Raw genomic sequence first — 19,278 nt, 5'->3', positions numbered from 1 at the left:
TAAAGGTCAACCTCTCCTCTTGGATATAATATCAACTTCTCGGGTCTATGTCATTCAGGGGTAAATATATACGCTATAGAATACAAATTTTGTCATTTTTCACACAAAAGTCAGGGTCCATTTGGCCCGCTAAATATTGACCATTCTTTATCAAAACAGGCATACTTTTTCTTTGGCCTGATCCCCCTTCTCCATGGAAAATTTCACGATGTTCGGGCCATTATTGCGGCCTCTGGAGCGATCAGAAAAACCGACAAAAATTTAGTATTTGGTCCATTTCATCCCCTAAATATTAACCGATCATTGGCCAGAACCCATCCTACATGCAAAATTTCGTAAAGATTGGTACATAACTGTGGCCTGTATCGTGTTTACAAATTATAATGGACAGACGAACGGATCGACTCAGCAAGTCGAGATATGACGATCGGTATACTTAAAGGTGGGTCTAGGACCAATATTTCGCGGCGTTACAAACTTTTGGGGCTGCACAAAGCTATAATACCCTGACAACATAGTTGTGTAGGGTATAAAAAGGGGGTTATATGGGGACTAACCCAAAATGGGGGCGAATATTAATAATTTTTGGTAGGGAGATTTGGTACCATATACGACTACAAAATACCAATTTGCAGCAAATTCGGTTGAAAAACGCGCTCAAGAACTCCAAAAATACCGAAAATTGGGGGTACCCTTATATGGGGGCTATCAGAAAAATTGGACCTATATTCATAATTTTTTGTGGAGAGATTTGGGACCTATTAAGAATTCAAAACACCAAATTACAGCTAATTCAGCGGAAAAATACTATAAAATCCCCAAAATACTGAAAATTAGGAGGTACCGTTATATGGGGGCTACCAGAAAAAATACCCAACGAAAAAGTACCCAACAATAACTCAATACAGCAAATTTCAGCGAATTCGGTTGAAGAACGCGCTCAAAAACCCCAAAATACCGAAAATTGGGGGGTACCCTTATATGGGAACTATGCCTAAACGTGGACCGATATATCCAATCTTCGAACTTGACCTGCCTGCAGACAAAAGACAACCCTATGCAAAATTTCAACACTCTATCTCAATTCCTTCAGAAGATAGCGTGATTACAACAGACGGACGGACATGGCTAGATCGTCTTAGAATTTTACCCTGATCAAGAATATATATACTTTATAGGGTCGGAAATTAATATTTCGATGTGCTACAAACGGAATGACAAAATTAATATACCCATCGGATTTGTGGCCTTCACCTTCTGCCTGAACCATCACTTGGCTCGCTTTTATATGCCTTTTGAGTGGGGGAATCCTCATCCATTCTCACAACATGGCCTAGTCAACGTAGCCGCTGCAGCTCGATCCGTCTGACTGTGTCGATGTCCGAGATTGGATGGTATAGCTAGCTCATGGTTCATTCGACTGCTTGCACAAGTACCCATGCTTCAGATCCATACAACAGCACGGGTAGTATCAACGTATTGTAGAGTGTGAGTTTGGCCTGGCGAGAGTTGGCCTGGCTTTTGAGTTTCTTACTCAGACCATACACTATTCTCCATCGGATTTCAAAACTGATGTTATTAATTTTGTTTATGGCGGTACTGAGGTATATAAAATCGATCACTACCCTGAAGCTGTACTTTTCAAGTTCCACAGTTGGTCCGAGTCTACTGGACGTCTTGCGCGTTGATACCATCTGCTTAGTCTTCTCGTCATTTACTGCCAGTCCTACTTTGGCAGACTCCTTCTCAATTCGTTCAAATGAGGCTGATACCGCTCGCGTTTGCGACATCATTTCTGTTCACATTTGCATCTCTGATGACCTTTTCCAGCAGGATGTTAAACAGATCACACGACAAACTGTCACCTTATCTGAATCCTCGTTTGATTTCGAAGGGCTCCTTTAACTACTGACCTTGTGCCGCTTAAAGTTATCCTGCAAAGCCATATTAATTTTGCAGGAATGCCGAACGCATATATGGCTTTATACACCTCTGAACGGATAGGGCTGTCGAATGCGGCTTTATAGTCGACGAATAGGTCGAATGTGTCGATGTATTTTTCTTGGGTTATTTCCAGGATTTGGCGCAATGTGAAAATCTGGTCTATATTGGCCTGAAGCAACATTGTTATGGTCCAATAATGTCATTGACCCTTGGCTTCAGTCGTTCACACATCACTCTGGATAGCACTTTATATGCGATGGTAAGGAGACTTATTCCTCTATATTTGGCACATATCGTCTTGTCTCTTTTTTTTGTGCACGGGACACAGGATGCTGAGGTTCCAATACCATTGGGCATGCATTCCTCTAGCCAAATTGTACTAATCAGCTAGTGCATGCTCCTGACCAGCATCTGACCACCGGTTTTGAATAGTTCGGCTGGTAATCCATCGGCAACTGCTGCTTTATTGTCCTTCAACACATTAATTGCTACCCTGACCTCATCTTGGCTAGGTGGTATGCAATCTATACCGTCATTATTGGTTCTGGGTATCTTATTCACCGCCACTATTTGATACCAGAAGTTTTTCAAAATCCTCCTTCCAGATCCTCAACACGCTGTCTGTATCTGTCACTAGATTTCCTTCTTCACCTCTACTGGAGGATGTGCCTGCACAAAAGCCTTCAATTTGGTGTTTTACTCGTTGATAAAATTTCCAGACTTCATTCTGACATCTGTACATCTCGAAAATACGTTTCTCCCCTCTCCTTTTCTCACGATAATTTTCCATCACATTATGTGTTGCTACTGTCTGCAGGGTTGCCCTATATGCTGCATTTTTCACATCAATAGCATTATGATACTCCTGATCGTACCATGGATTTCTTGATGGTGGTTTTTTGTACCCAACTGTTGCTTTTGCTGCAATTTGTAGGAGTGGGCAGTTCTCCAACATTGTGCTTCTATATTAATATTGGCCACAAGGTAATGGCCCGAATCGATATTCGCTACTTGTATCAAACACTGAATGAATGCCTTTCGTCAATCACAACGTAATCAATTTGATTTATCATTGCTTGATCATGATAAATCCAGGTGGCCTTGTGTATATCGATATGCTTGAATCTGGTGCTGCTAACTACCATCTTTTTGTTGCTGTTTCTAGGCGCTCGTAAAAATTGTCTTTGGTCTGTTCATCTTCCATCGGAGCCTGTGCGCAAATGAGACTAATGTAGAAGAACTTCGCTTTTATACGGATTATAGCAATTCGCTCATCTACTATAGTGAATCTGGAGACGCGGTCTTTTATTCTCCTGTTAAGCATAAATCCGCAGTCAAATTCATGTCTCGTTTTATGGTAGCTATAATACAGGGCGTAATCATCTGATTTACTTACGCCAGTCCCTTTTCATCGCATTTCCTGTAAGGCAATAATATCGGCTTTGTACTTCTTGAGTATGTTATATGACGACTGTCCCTAAACGTAGATTGATGTGGAACATTTTAAGTGAATATAATTTTTACCCAACACAAACCCGACATGAGAAATTACAGTCACTTCGGCGGATAAACCTTTAATCGCAACATTTAACGACACAGTTATATACAGGCTATACCAAAACGTATACCAATATATTCCCTTTGCAATAAAAATTATTATCAACCTATGTGCTAAATTTCGAAGCTCTATCTTAAATATTTCGATATCGGAAGGACAGGTCAAGATAATCAAAACTATTCTATATAATTATATGGTGTCTTTGACAAACATTTCGAGGTGTTGCAAAGGGAATGGCAAATTTACTCCTCATTCCACCTCATGCCTTGTTGTAACATTTTCTCGGCATGTTTTCTTCGTATTATAAACCAGTAGTCGGACGGGGCCGACCATAGGATACCCTACACAACTATCACGGAACTCTAACTTTCTGCTGATGTTTATTTCGAGCCTGGGCAATATTTCTGATATTTGCACCCTCTTGCCCCGTTAGAGGTCAACAGCACCTTTTCCTTACACTGACATATTTTCCAAATATTACTAATATTCAGTCCTTCTATTACTTGTCCATATTCCCTTTACCGTGGGTTGTGTTGTGATGTTCGGCTTTCAATTGTGGCCTCGATTCAAAAAAAAAAACACAAAAAATTATGTTTTCGGCCCATTTCATCCCAAAATGATTATGTGATCACCACCGAAAATTATAGGCGTTGTCCTTGACCATAACTGGAATCTCATGGAAAAATTCAAAGCGATCAGCGCTACAATTCCGCCCTCCAGTGTGGTACTAAATAATATCTCAGTACATAAGCACCATATAATTGGTATCAATTTAAAGGTCAACCAGTCCTCTTGAACATGCTATCAACTTCTCGGGTCTAGGACATTCATATATACGCCATAGAATACAAATTTTGCAATTTTTCACACAAAAGGCAGGGTCCATTTGACCCGCTAAATATTGACCGATCTTTATCAAAACAGGCATACTTATTCTTTGGCCCGATCCCCATCTCCATGCAAAAATTCGCGGTGTTTGGGCCATAATTGCTGCCTCTGGAGCGACTAGAAAAACCGACAAAAATAAAGTTTTTGGTCAATTTCATCCCCTAAATATTTACCGATCTTTCCCAAATACAATAGGTGTCTTCATTGGCCAGATTCTACATGCAAAATTTCGTGAAGATTGGTCCATAACTGTGGCCTGTATCGTGTTTACAAATTATAATGGACAGACGGACGGACGGACACACATGTCTAGATTGACTCAGCTAGTCGAGATATGACGATCGGCATACTTAAAGGTGGGTCTAGGACCATTATTTCGCGGCGTTACAAACTTTTGAGGCTGTACAAAGCAATAATACCCTGACAACATTGTTGTGTAGGTTATAATTATTTACAACCTATGTGCCAAATTTCGATGCTCTATCATTTCGATATCAAAAATTCAACATACAGATAGGTCAAGATAGGTCAAGATAATCAAAACTATTCTATATAATTACATAGGGTCTTTGATAAACATTTCGAGGTGTTGCAAGGGGAATGGCAAATTTACTCCTCATTCCACCTCAAGCCTTGTTGTAACATTTTCTCGGCATGTTTTCTTCGGATTATAAATTAGGTTATCCAAAAGAAATAATTCATTTATCATTTTCCTCCTTAAAATAAAGGCCCTCTGCCTTGCCACATAATTTTTAACATTTCACCTACAATTAAATTGTCAGCAGACCACAAGAACAAAAAAAAAAAGAACATGACCAACTTTATGTGGCATGCCAAAATACATGACCAAATATTCAAAGAAGACACAATTTTTATAGACTCAACGAACACCATTACCAACTGCACAACTACCTATATTCCGAACCACCATCCACACACACACACTCACATTTATTGCAAGTTAATTATTAATGAATTTTTATTTTTGCTCTTTTTTCTGGTTTTCCCTGGCAAAGGACGAAGAAAAAATTAACAAAAAATAGGTGTGAGTGTAAAATTCATTAATACCTCAACGGTAAGCCGTAGTCAACGTCATCATCAACGCCACTACCATCGGTTTTACACAGGTTGTTTTTTTTTTTCTCTCCCTCCACCTCTCTCGTTTTCTCTCTCTCCCTCTCTTTATACAATTTGTTTTTTAATTTTACATTTACTTACCGACCAATTGAGGTAAAAAAAAATTACGCATAAAAAAATCCAATGCACAAAAATTTAATGGTCATAATGGATGGATGGATGAATGAATCGAGGTGGATAGATGGTGGAAGGAGTCTTCATCATAGGTGGGGATATGATTGTAGGGCGATATTAAGGGCTCTCGGTCATCCGGCCACCACCAGATGAATTAATGGCCAATTGTTGCATCGTAAAAATATGACAATGAAATATACGGAAGCAACAATTTGCAGGAACACGAACACCAGCACACACATACATAAATACACACATACAGCCATACATACAGGCATAAATACATAGATGGCATGCCGTAACAGTAAAGTTAATGTAATTACAACCACTAATTATCAGTCAAAGTTCATTTAAGTGATACATTAAGGTTACACACAGAGAAAAAACACATGGAAGAGGAGGAAGGTAAAGATGGGGGAGAGAAAGGGGGAGGGGAAGTGAAAGAGAATTTTTTTAATGTTTGGTTTGGTTTTATTTTAAAGCACATGCAAATATTTTAATCTGTAATGAGGTTGAATATGGCATCGGAATTAATACGTGTGTTATCAAGTGTGACTCCGCGAAGAAAGGCAGGTAGAATTCCGACATTCCGACTCAATACAGGTGATCAATTATTGTGATTAACTGTTTAGCTGAGGAAGAGGTAAACTACATATCGAACTTACTCAATTTGATAGACAATGCAACGAACTTAAACAGAAGGCTTAATCGCATTTCAGTACCATGGTGACGGAATAATAATTTTAATACCCTACACAACTATGTTGTCAGGGTATTATAGCTTTGTGTAGCCTTAAAAGTTTGTAACACCGCAAAATAATGGTCCTAGACCCACCTTCAAGTATACCGATCATATCTCGACTAGCTGAGTCAATCTAGACATGTGTGTCCGTCCGTCCGTCTGTCCATTATAATTTGTAAACACGATACAGGCCACAGTTATGGACCAATCTTCACAAAATTTTCAATGTAGGATGGGTTCTGGTCAATGAAGACCCCTATTGTTTTTTGTAAACATCGGTTAATATTTAGGGGATGAAATAGACCAAATACGTAATTTTTGTCTGATTTTCTGGTCGCTCCAGAGGCCACAATTATGGCCCAAACATTGCGAAATTTTACATGGAGAAGGGTATCGGGCCAAAGAATAAACATGCCTGTTTTCATAAAGATCGTACAATATTTAGCGGGTCAAATAGACCCTGACTTTTGTGTGAAAAATGACAAATTTTTTATTCTATGGCGAATATAATTACTCCTGAAGGGCATAGACCCGCGAAGTTGATAGTATATCCAAGAGGCGTGGTTAACCTTTAGATTGATATCAATTGTATGGTTGTATGTATTCGGATGTGAGAGTTTTACGTAAATATTTGAAGCTGTCTATGTGCTATGATATTGTTTAGTACTACTATTACCCCACTAGAGGGCGGAAATGTCGCGCTGATCACTTTGAAATTTTACATAAAGTTCCGGTTATGGTCAATGACGATGCCTATAATTCTCGGTGATGTTGAGATGATGCTTAAGGTGCAATAAACCGAAATCTTTATTTTTTCAGATTTTCTAGTCGCTCTAGAGGCCATTATTATATGCAGAACATCACATATTTTGCACGGTGAAGGGGATCTGAACAATTATTTAGAACTGCTGTTTAGATGATGATCGGTCTATATTCCGAGGGTCAAATCAACCAAAGTTAAATGTGTTAAATATTCATCTCGGGAGAACAAGATTTGGAAAATATACCAGGGCTAGAACGTGGAGCTATTGACTTACAATCGGTCAATTTTGCACAGGCTTAGAGTATAGAACCGCAGAAATTATAGTTTGGTGGAAGTTGTGTAGGGTTTCATATGGTCGGCCCCGTCCGACTAGACTGTTCCGCTCACTGGTTTTATTTATTTTTTCAATGTTCTGACATTACTCTAAGTACAATATAGGTAGATATGCATGAAAAATTCCAATTTTGGTTTGTATATTTCGCCGCCTAAATTTGTATACGCAACGCCTGAAATTTTGCATGTAACTCCGGTTCTGGTCAAAGGCAAAGAAATTGTTCCCAGAACCATCTTTTAGTACACCGATTGTCTTTTATCGACTACATGGATATATATGTCTCTCCGTTCTTCCATAGTCCCGTCCGCTTCTTCTATAAAAAAGACTTAAAGCTCTTCTATAAAGATGTCCTCAATCTATTTTATGAAGAAGACCTCAGGTCCTTCATGAAAAATACCCCAAATTCAATGAAAAAGATTTCAGGCTCCAATATAAATAAGACCTCAAACCTTTGTATAAAAATACCTCAAACTCTTCTATGAAGAAGAAGACCTCAAGCTCTTCTATGAAGAAGAATACCTCAAGCAATTCTATGAAGAAGAAGGCTTCAATAACATCTATGAAGAAGAAGATGTCAAACTCTTCTATGAAGAAGAAGACCTCAAGCTCTTCTATGAAGAAGACCTCAGGCCCTTCATGAAAAATACCCCAAATTATTCAATGAAAAAGATTTCAGACTCCAATATAAATAAGACCTCAAACCTTTCTATAAAAAATACCTCAAACTCTTCTATGAATAAGAAGACCTCAAGCTCTTCTATGAAGAAGAAGACCTCAAGCTCTTCTATGAAGAAGAAGTCCTCAAGCTCTTCTATGAAGAAGAAGTCCTCAAGCTCTTCTATGAAGAAGAAGTCCTCAAGCTCTTCTATGAAGAAGAAGACCTCAAGCTCTTCTATGAAGAAGAAGACCTCAAGCTCTTCTATGAAGAAGAAGACCTCAAGCTCTTCTATGAAGAAGAAGACCTCAAGGATCCCGTCCGACTTTTGGACTTTTCTTACTGGTTTCTCTGGGCCTCTAAAAGACCTTTGTCTACAGAAGAACATCCGAAGGTTTTATGTTCTTAGTAGAAGACGTTTATATAGCTTACGTATCAAAACAAGTGGTCAGGAATGCTCAGTAGATCTTTGTAATTATACCCTTCTCCACTCTGTGGTACAGGGTATTATGTCTTTGTGCATATGTTTGTAACAGGCAAAAGGAAAAGAGATAGACACATGGTTCCTTTTGAGAATATGCATAGGATCACTTTCTGAGTAGTTTTATGAATGTCCGTTCGTCCGTCCGTCTGTCGATGTTAAATTGTAAACAAAGTACAGGTCGCATTTATAATCCGAATTGGATGAAATTTGGCATAGGTCACTTATTCGGCCCAAGGACGAACCCTATTGAAATTGGGAAAAATCGGTTCAGATTTAGATATAGCTCCCATATATATTTTCGTCCGATTAAATTTAAACGGTCCCTAAATATCTTTCGATTTGCACGAAATTTGGTGCAGAGTAATGAATTAGATCTAGAATAATGAGTGCAAAGTTTCGTGAAAATCGGTTCAGATTTGAATAGAGCTCCCATATATATTTCGTCCGATTTAAGGTTAATTGTGTACCAAAGTCCCTATATATCTTTCGATTTGCACGAAATTTGGCACAGCGTAATGACTTAGGTCTAGCATGATGTGTGTTAAGTTTCGTGAAATCGGTTCAGATTTGGATATAGCTCCCATATATATTTTCGTCCTATTTAAGGTAAATTGAGTACCAAAGTCTCTATATATACTTCGATTTGCACGAAAATTGGCATAGCGTACTGAATTAAGTCTAGAACGATGTGTGTTAAGTTTTGAGAAAATCGGTTCAGATTTAGGTATAGCTCCCATATATATTTTCGTCCGATTTTAGGTAAATAGTGCATCAAAATCCTTTTATATGCTTCGATTTGCACAAAATTTGGCTTAGCGTTCTAAATTGAGTCTAGAATGATGAGTGGTGAGTTTCGGGAAAATCGGTCGAGATTTCGATATAGCTCCCATGTATATGCTCTTCCGATTTTATGTAAATGATGCACCAACGTCCCTATATATCCTTCGATTTGCACAAAATTTGGCATAGCGTACTGAATTATGTCTAGAGAAATGTGTGTTAATTTTCCTGAAAATCGGTTCAGATTTAGAAATAGCTCCCACATATAGATTATATGTTTAACAACGCGGAGTACCGAATAGCTTGTATCAATTTTGCTATAAATCGTTTTCCATAAATTTTCCCCATGTTACTCAGGCGGCTCTAAATCTTCTCGAATGAAATTAAAGTTAGGATAGGTTGGAGAAAGAGGGAACATAGACATGCAATTGTTAGGATACATATATACAATATACCCAAAGTGGTGAAGGGTATCATATAGTCGGCCCAGTCCGACTTTACTACTTTCCTTACTGGTTTTCAATTTTTGGTATTGATAATGGGTTATATCGGTCCACGATTTAGTATTGCCCCAAGGAAAACATCCTCTTGATTTGCGGTATTTTAAGAATTTTGGGTTGGTTGTCAACCAACCAACCAATCCTGGAAAACATTACCAATATTGGTCCACTTTTTATTGTAGTCCACATCTAACATCGGCACGTCTCAATTTAAGTATTTTGGGTAGCTTTGTCAAATTTTTCATCCAAAACGACTGCAATTTTATATTTAAGATTATCATTGGTGGTAAATCTTCCTACCATAAAATTGTCAATATAAAATCCAGTTCCGGAAACCCCTTAATATAATGTTACCCCCATTATCCGGAATTTTGAGGATTTCGGACAAGTTTTTCAACGAAATTTTCGCTAATATGAAAATTTGGGTTCTCATTCGCTATGAAATCTTCCCGTCAAATATTATCTATATCGGTCCAGGTTTAGATATAGTCCCCCCTATAACGATACCACATATTTTTCATGTCATAGCCGGCTCAAAAATGTCCCGATATTGAATATCCACCTTATGAAGGAGGTTAAAGAAGTTCGACATCCATTTATCATGACATAGCCGCCTTATAAAAGTCCCGATCGATTTAAAAATATTGAATATCCACCTTATGAAGGAGGTTAAAAAAAATGTTCGGCCCCGTTGAACAAAACGACGTTTTTACTTGTTTTTCATTTCCTATTATTTTTTCCCCATGACTGGGAAAATATAGTTGTATATTTATTTTAATTTTTGTAGAGCTAACAAAAACAATGATTTATTATGATTATTTAAAACAGGAGCTATAACAAACTATGCAACTAGGCGTATGAGTAAATTGAATCCGAAAAAAACCCTATGACGTATACGTCATCAATTCATACGTCACATAACCTCAAAGTCACACACAGAAAAAACCCCGCCATTGTAAACATTTTACAATGCATCATAATCATATTTATTTTCAACCACAGCAACAACAACAATATAACTCTTTTGTTTAATATTTCAACGCATTTATGAAGTTTTATTTTTATTTCTTTCATTTTTTTATTACAGCTCCCCAGCCACCATAAAAAGAAGCGGACACCTCCACAACCGGGCAACTACCAGCAAACAAAAACCAGGTGCTTTAACTTAACCGCGCTTCTCAATCCCCCTCTCTCTGTAAAAATCCTTTGACGCCTTTATTTTATTGTTGGGATTTTCCTGGTCCTTTTGTTTTGATTTTCGGTTTAACCATCGCCATCGTCGTCACCAGCACAACCACCTGTAGTAGGGCATCCCCAGCAATTCCCAAAATGGTCGATATCAAATCCATTTGCCACTTAACAATTTTATTGCTGTCATTCTGTTTTATGTTGGTGCATTGTTCGCTGGAGCCTACTGGAGATCAATTTCTAGATAATCCCACAGATGTCAAACAAGGTGAGTGAGCGAGTGAGGGGTAAATAAAACAAAAAAAAAAAAAAATAAAAATGCAAAAAAAAACAAATATTAAGACATAATATCTTATGAACGAAGCTGTGTATGTATGGGTGTGTGTGTGTGTGTGTGCAGACTTTGTATTTAATATTTGCGAAAGAAAAACACGTGGCGATTTGATAAAAAAAGAACACGGCCAGGAAGTATTTATTTCAAAAGGACTTAGAGAATGCTATAATTGGAAGTTTAAGGGAGATTTTTTTGCAGTTTTAAATTTAAAGATTTCCGGAAGTTATGGAATTTTTTACATTTTTGGAGGACTAATGAAGAACTATTTTTTTCAAGGCCTCCAAGGCTTGGATTTTTTTAAAAAACATTTTTAAAGAAACAAAAAGCCTATATATAAATATTTTTTCAAGAAGCTACAATATTTTAATAACCACAAGGTGTGGATTTGTTAATAAATATTTTTTTCAAAGCTTAAGAAGGCGTGGATTTTGTAATAAACATTTTTCAAGGCTAACCAAGGCCTGAATTTTTTAATAAATATTTTTCAAGGCTAAGCAAGGCATAGGGGATGATAGATACCAAGCAACGACTCTGATTGGCTTTAACATGGCGAAATCCAGGCTTATCATGGTCCCTCCTTCATCTCAATTGTGGACACTGACCTCCCCGCGGTGCCACCCGGGTTAGCTATTTTCATAAGCCGATGAAATAGTGAGCTAATATGTGCCGCGAGTTCACCCATAAGAACTATAAAAAAATGGGTTGAGGCGTCGGCCCACACTCGGAAAATCCCTCCAACTATGAAAAAGCAAAGAAAAAACCAGTGAGCGGAGCAGTATAGTCGGACGGGCCGACCATATGATACCCTACATAACTTCCACGAAAGTCTAACTTGCGCGATATTTGCACCCTCTTGGCCGACTAGAGGTCAACAATATTACTAATATTCAATACAGTCCTTCTAATTACTTGTCCAGATTCCCTTCGTCCTTTGTGCTGTGAAATTCGGCTATCTATTGTGGCCTGTGGATCGACTCGAAATTACACAAAAAAATGAATTTTCGGTCCACTTCATCCCTAAATTATTATCTGATCATCACCGAAAATTATAGGCGATGTCCTTGACCATGCCTGGATCCTCATGGAAAATTTCGAAGCGATCTAGTGTGGTAATGGGTAACTAAATAATATATGAATACGAAAGCACCTGTAAATATTTATGTGTAACTCCCACATCTGAGTACATACGACCATATAACTGTTATCAAAGGTCAACCACTCCTCTTACATATGCTATCAACTTCTCGGGTCATTGTTCTTCGGGAGTAAATATATACGCTATAGAATACAAATGTTGTCATTTTCCACACAAAAGTCAGGGTCCATTTGACCCGTTAAATGTTGACATATCTTCATCAAAAGAGGCATGCTTATTCTTTAGCCCGATCCACTTCTCCATGCGGGTTTTGGGCCATAATTGCGGCCTCTGGAGCGACCAGAAAAACCGACAAAAATTAAGTATTTGGTCCATTTCATCCCCTAAATATTAACCGCTCTTTACCAAAAACAATTAGGGTCTTCATTGGACAGAACCCATCCTACATGCTAAATTTCGTGAAGATTGGTCCATACCTGTGGCCTGTATCGTGTTTACAAATTATAATAGAAAGACGGACAGACGGACGGGCACACATGTCTAGATCGACTCAGCTAGTCGAGATATGACGATCGGTATACACAGAGGTGGGTCTAGAACCAATATTTCGCGGCGTTACAAACTTTTGGGCCTGCACAAAGCTATAATACCCTGACAACATAGTTGTGTAGGGTATAAAAACCAAACCCTCCTAATGTTGACGACCCCCACAAACGTGTAAAGGACCACGATCTGCGAATCTGCACTTGGAATGTACGCACGTTGTACAGAACAAACGCAGTGTTCGCTTTGGCGGATGTACTCAAGAAGTACAAAGCCGATATTATTGCCTTACAGGAAATGCGATGAAAAGGGACTGGCGTAAGTAAATCAGATGATTACGCCCTGTATTATAGCTGCCATGAAACGAGACATGAATTTGGCTGCTGATTTATGGTTAACAGGAGAATAAAAGGCCACGTCTTCAGATTCACTCCAGTAGATGAGCGAATTGCTATAATCCGTATAAAAGCGAAGTTCTTCTACATCAGTCTCATGTGCGCCTAGAAACTGCATATGTCCGTTGCCTTGGCCATGACATTAAAATTCTGCTAGGAGATTTTAATGCGAAAATCGGAAGGGAAAATATCTTTGGCCCCACCGTCGGAAAATTCAGCCTTCATGAAGAAACATCCAACAACGGCATGAGGTTGATTGACTTCGCGGCAGCAAAAAACATGGTAGTTAGCAGCACCAGATTCAAGCATCTCGATATACACAAGGTCACTTGGATTTCTCCCGATCGTACAATGAGAAATCAAATCGGTTACGTTGTGATAGACGGAAGGCATTCATCCAGTGTTTTAGATGTCCGATCGATCCGAGGACCAAATATCGATTTGGACAATTACCTTGTGGCAGCCATGGTTCGCATCCGTCTTAATATAGCAGCAAAGGTGCGATCTACAACAACACGGAAACTCAACGTCAAAAAGCTGCAAAGACAACAGATAGGCGAAGCCTACTCCGCTCAACTTAACCAACTGCTTGACGAAAGTACCCCTTGTCCCGATAATAAGATAGAAGCACAATGGATGAGAATTGCCCACTCCCTATAAACTGCAGCAAAAGCAACACTTGGTTACCAAAGACCACCATCAAGAAATCCGTGCTACGATCAGGAGTGTCGTAATGCTACTGTTATGAAAAACGCAGCGTATATGGCAACCCTGCGGACAGTAGGAACACATAATGCGATGGAGAACTATCGGGAGAAAAGGAAGAAGGGAGGACAAGAAAAACGTGAGCGTGAGCAAATCGAGATGTACAGGAATCAGAATGAAGTCCGAAAATTCTACCAACGGGTAAAACTCCAAACCGAAGGCTTTGGTGCAGGCACATCCTCCTGTAGAGATGAAAAATGAAACCTGGTGACAGATACAAACTGCGTGCTGAGGATCTGGAAGGAGCATTTTGAAAAACTTCTGGTATCAAATAGTGGCGAGGAAGAAGATACCCCAGAACCAATAAGAGATGATGGTATAGAGTGTATACCACCTAGCCAAGATGAAGTCAAAATAGCAATCAATCGGCTGAAGAATAATAAAGCAGCAGGTGCCGATCGATTACAAGTCGAACTATTCAAGACTGGTGGTCAGATGCTGGTCTGGAGCATGCACCAGTTGATTAGTAAAATTTGGCTAGAGGAATGCATGCCCAATGGAATTGGAACCTCAGCATCCTGTGTCCCGTGCACAAAAAAGGAGACAAGGTGATATGTGCCAACTATAGAGATATACGTCTCCTTCCCATCGCATATAAACTGCTGTCCAGCGTACTGTGTGAACGACTGAAGCCAATGGTCAATGAAATTATTGGATTATACCAATGCGGTTTCAGACCTCGCAAATCCACCATTGATCAGATTTTCACCCTGCACCAAATCCTGGAAAACCCCACAAAAAACACATCGACACATTCCACTTATTCGTCGACTATAAAGCCGCATTCGACAGCCCTATCCATTCAGAGGTGTACAAAGCCATTTCTGCGTTTGGCATTCCTGCAAAATTAATACGGCTATGCATGATAACTTTAACTGGAAAGAACCTCCCGGAGCCCTTCAGTACCGAACGCGAATTCGGAAAAGGTGACAGTTTGTCGTGTGACCTTTTTAACATCCTGCTAGAAAAGTGAACAGAAATGGTACTCTGTACACCAAACAACACATGTTACTCGCCGATGACATCGACATAATGGGTCGAACATTGTGAGCGGTAACACCCACCTTTGAACAAATTGAGAAGGAGTCTGCCAAAGTGGGTCTGGCAGTAAACGGCGAGAAGACCAACCTGATGGTATCAACGCGCAAGACCTCCAGTAGACTCGGACCAACTGCGGAACTTGAGAACTACCGCTTCGAGGTAGTTAAAGATTTTATATATCTTGGTAACGCCATAAATAAATCGAATGATATCAATTTTGAAATTCGGAGAAGGATAGTGATGCTACTATGGTCTGAGCAAAAAACTCAAAAGCAAGGTCACCTCCCGCCAGATCAAACTCACACTCTACAAGACGCTGATACTACCCGTGCTGTTATATGGATCTGAAGCATGGGTACTTACGCAAGCAGATGAGGCAGCTCATGATGTGTTTGAGAGAAAAATTCACCGAAAGATCTATGGGCCAATCTGCGTTGAAGGTGAATATCGCCTCGAATGAACCATGAGTTGTACCAGACACCGACATTGTTAGACGTATTGAGCTACAGCGACTACGTTGGCTAGGTCATGTTGTGAGAATGGATGAACATCCCCCCAGCCCAGAAGGCATATAAAAGCGAACCAGCTGATGGTTCACACAGAAGGGGAAGGCCACGATTTACGCATCTCCGTCCGTCTGTCCATGTTAAATTGTAAACAAAGTACAGGTCGCATTTATTATTCGAATTGGATGAAATTTGGCACAGCTCATTCATTTGGCTCAAGGACGAACCCTATTGAAATTGAGAAAAATCGGTTCAGATTTAGATATAGCTCCCATATATATTTTCGTCCGATTTAAGGTAAATGGTGCACCAAAGTCCCTAAGTAGCTTTAGATTTTCACGAAATTTTGCACAGGGTACTGAATTAGGCCTAGAATGTTGTGTGCTAAGTCTCTTGAAAATCGGTTCAGATTTAGATATAGCTCCCATATATATTTTCGTCCCATTTAAGGTAAATGGAGCACAAAAGTTCTTAAATATCTTTCGATTTGCACGAAATTTGGCATAACGTACTGAATTGAGCCTAGAGTGATGTCTGCTAAGTTTCGAGAAAATCGGTCCAGATTTAGATATATCTCCCATATATATTTTCGTCCGATTTAAGGTAAGTGGTGTACCAAAGTACCTATATATCCTTCGATTTGCACGAAATTTGGCATAGGGTACTGAATTAAGTCGAGAAAAATGTGTGGTAAATTTCGTGAAAATAGGTCCAGATTTAGATATAGCTCCCATATATAGTTTCGTCCGATTAAAGGTAAATGGTGCACTAACGACCCTATATATCTGTCGATTTGCACGAAATTTGGCATAACGTACTGAATTGAGCCTAGATTGATGTCTGCCAAGTTTCCTGAAAATCGGTCCAGATTTAGATATAGCTCCCTTTTTATAGATTAATTTGATGTAATTGGCGCACCAAAGAACCAATAGGCTGATAGGAACAAAACGTACTGAAATTAGTATAACCTAACCTAGGACAAGTTTCGTTGAAATCGGTTAATATTTGGATATAACTTCCATATATATTTGCCCGATTTTAAGTAAATTGGACATCAAACTCTTCATGTTAGTCAGATTGACATCAAATTTTGCACAACGTACAAAATTGAGCATAGAATTACGTAGTTGCGTTTTTTAGAATTACAGACATATCCCAACGGATGACCTATTGATATTTGTTTGAAGTCGATTCACATTTAGATAAATATCACATATTTTATTTCATTCAATTTCATGTTAATAGTCCTGTTTAATATACCCATAGTGGTGAAGGTTATCATATAGTCGGCCCCGTCCGACTTTACTCCTTTCCTTACTGGTTTAAGCTCGGCTTATGGAACGAAAGTTCTGTCACAAGCCAGCTAAGTAAGTAAGCAAGGCGTGGATTTTTTAATAAATATTTTTTCAAGTAGCTCAAAAGTGTTAATTTTTGTTAATAAATATTTTTTCAATTATCTACAGCTGAGAATTTTTTAATAAATATTTTCAAAAGAAATAAAAACCTCTATGGTCATCACCATGACCACCTAAATCTAGGTTAACCGAAGTGTAATCGAATATCTTAAATTGTTACCTTCTAAGAACATTTCTTTGGTTTTTTATTTCTTCCCATTTTTCACCTCTTTTTTTTCTATGTTTTTTTTTCATCGCACATTTCTTCCCTGTGAAATCCGATCAGATGTCTTAACAATGCACAAACGTCCTTCATTCTTTGTCGGCAGTCGCTATGGCCGTTCATCGGGCGGTGCTTCATCTTCGTCAGCGTTGGCTAGCGGTGCTGCCTATGCACCATCGAAGACACGTCGGCTGAATGTTGTGCCACGCAATGATAGATTCTTTTTGGGTTCACGTTATGGCAAACGAGCGGGTACGCAATTAGAAACAAACCACCAACCACTGGAATCAATGTTAGCGACACCCTATGAACAAGCTTTGTTTTCAGAAATCTCCACCGGCACCCAGTTAAGCAATAAGGCGGCACCCAAACCCATGATGCTATTGAATGATAACTACAATGGTGAGGATGAGGCAGGCGGTAGCAGTGGTGCATCGACACCTTATATGTCTTGCGTCTACACTGGTTTACAGAATTTCTATCGCTGTAACAGTATGTAAGTTACAAGGTTAGAAATGCATGAAAATTTTAGTAAAAAAATGGTAAATGATTTTGAATTTGCTTTAATTTCTTTTCAAAATGTTTAAAAAAATATTTTTTTTTCATTGGGGTCCACCCAATGAAAAAAAATAACTATTTAAAATATTTTTTTTTTCAAGTATCCATAAGGCGTGGATTTTTAAAGAAATATTTTTTCAAGTATCCATAAGGCGTGGATTTTTAAAAAAAAATATTTTTTTCAAATATCCATAAGGCGTGGATTAAAAAAAAATATTTTTTCAAATATCCATAAGGCGTGGATTTTTAAAAAAATATTTTTTTTTCAGGAGGAGGCGTGGATTTTTAAAAAAATATTTTTTTTCAAATATCCATAAGATCTTTTTAGATCTTTAAAAAAATATTTTTTTCAAATGTATAAGGCGTGGATTTTAAAAAAAATTTTTTTTTTCAAATATCCATAAGGCGTGGCTTTTTAAAAAAATATTTTTTTCAATTATCCATAAGGCGTGGATTTTTAAAAAAATATTTTTTCAAATATCCATAAGGCGTGGATTTTTAAAAAAAAAAATTTTTTTCAAAAATATTATTTTCAAGATCTTAAAAAAAATATTTTTTTCAAATGTATAAGGCGTGGATTTTAAAAAAAATATTTTTTTCAAATATCCATAAGGCGTGGATTAAAAAAAAATATTTTTTCAAATATCCATAAGGCGTAAATTTTTAAAAAAAAATATTTTTTTCAAATATCTCAACCTCCCCTAAAGGCGTGGATTTTTAAAAAAATATTTTTTTTTCAAATATCCATAAGGCGTGGATTTTTAAAAAAAATATTTTTTTCAAATATCCATAAGGCGTGGATTTTTAAAAAAATATTTTTTTCAAATATCCATAAGGCGTGGATTTTTAAAAAAATATTTTTTTCAAATATCCATAAGGCGTGGATTTTTAAAAAAAATATTTTTTTCAAATATCCATAAGGCGTGGATTTTTAAAAAAATATTTTTTTCAAATATCCATAAGGCGTGGATTTTAAAAGAAATATTTTTTCAAGTATCCATAAGGCGTGGATTTTTAAAAAAAAATATTTTTTTCAAATATCCATAAGGCGTGGATTTTTAAAAAAATATTTTTTTCAAATATCCATAAGGCGTGGCTTTTTAAAAAAATATTTTTTTCAATTATCCATAAGGCGTGGATTTTTAAAAAAATATTTTTTTCGAGGCGTTTTTTAAAAAAAATATTTTTTTCAAATATCCATAAGGCGTGGATTTTTAAAAAAAATATTTTTTCAAATATCCATAAGGCGTGGATTTTTAAAAAAATATTTTTTCAAATATCCATAAGGCGTGGATTTTTAAAGAAATATTTTTTTCAAATATCCGTAAGGCGTGGA

General features: G+C 37.8%; 1 protein-coding gene across 1 annotated transcript; it reads left to right on the top strand.

Moving 5' to 3' along the window:
- Positions 1 to 11,104: 11,104 nt before the first annotated feature.
- Positions 11,105 to 17,808, top strand: LOC133335126 (uncharacterized). The gene is made up of 4 exons (XM_061543466.1): positions 11,105 to 11,355; positions 17,448 to 17,636; positions 17,712 to 17,763; positions 17,802 to 17,808. The coding sequence occupies exons 1-4, from the start codon at positions 11,229 to 11,231 to the stop codon at positions 17,806 to 17,808; spliced, it is 375 nt and encodes a 124-aa protein (XP_061399450.1). The 5' UTR covers positions 11,105 to 11,228.
- The last annotated feature ends 1,470 nt before the right edge of the window (positions 17,809 to 19,278 follow it).

The sequence above is a fragment of the Musca vetustissima genome, unplaced genomic scaffold (assembly GCF_032173495.1).
Source record: "Musca vetustissima isolate MV318-11 ecotype Yass unplaced genomic scaffold, APGP_CSIRO_Mvet_v1 utg9920, whole genome shotgun sequence".
Lineage (NCBI taxonomy): Eukaryota > Metazoa > Arthropoda > Insecta > Diptera > Muscidae > Musca > Musca vetustissima.
This window is presented reverse-complemented; position numbering and strand designations above follow the sequence as displayed.

Coding starts and splice junctions, on each gene's coding strand:
- LOC133335126 (XM_061543466.1), top strand. CDS start 11,229: ATGGTCGATATCAAATCCATTTGCCACTTAACAATTTTATTGCTGTCA. Junction 11,356..17,447: donor TCCCACAGATGTCAAACAAG/GTGAGTGAGCGA, acceptor AAATCCGATCAG/ATGTCTTAACAATGCACAAA. Junction 17,637..17,711: donor ACGTTATGGCAAACGAGCGG/GTACGCAATTAG, acceptor CTTTGTTTTCAG/AAATCTCCACCGGCACCCAG.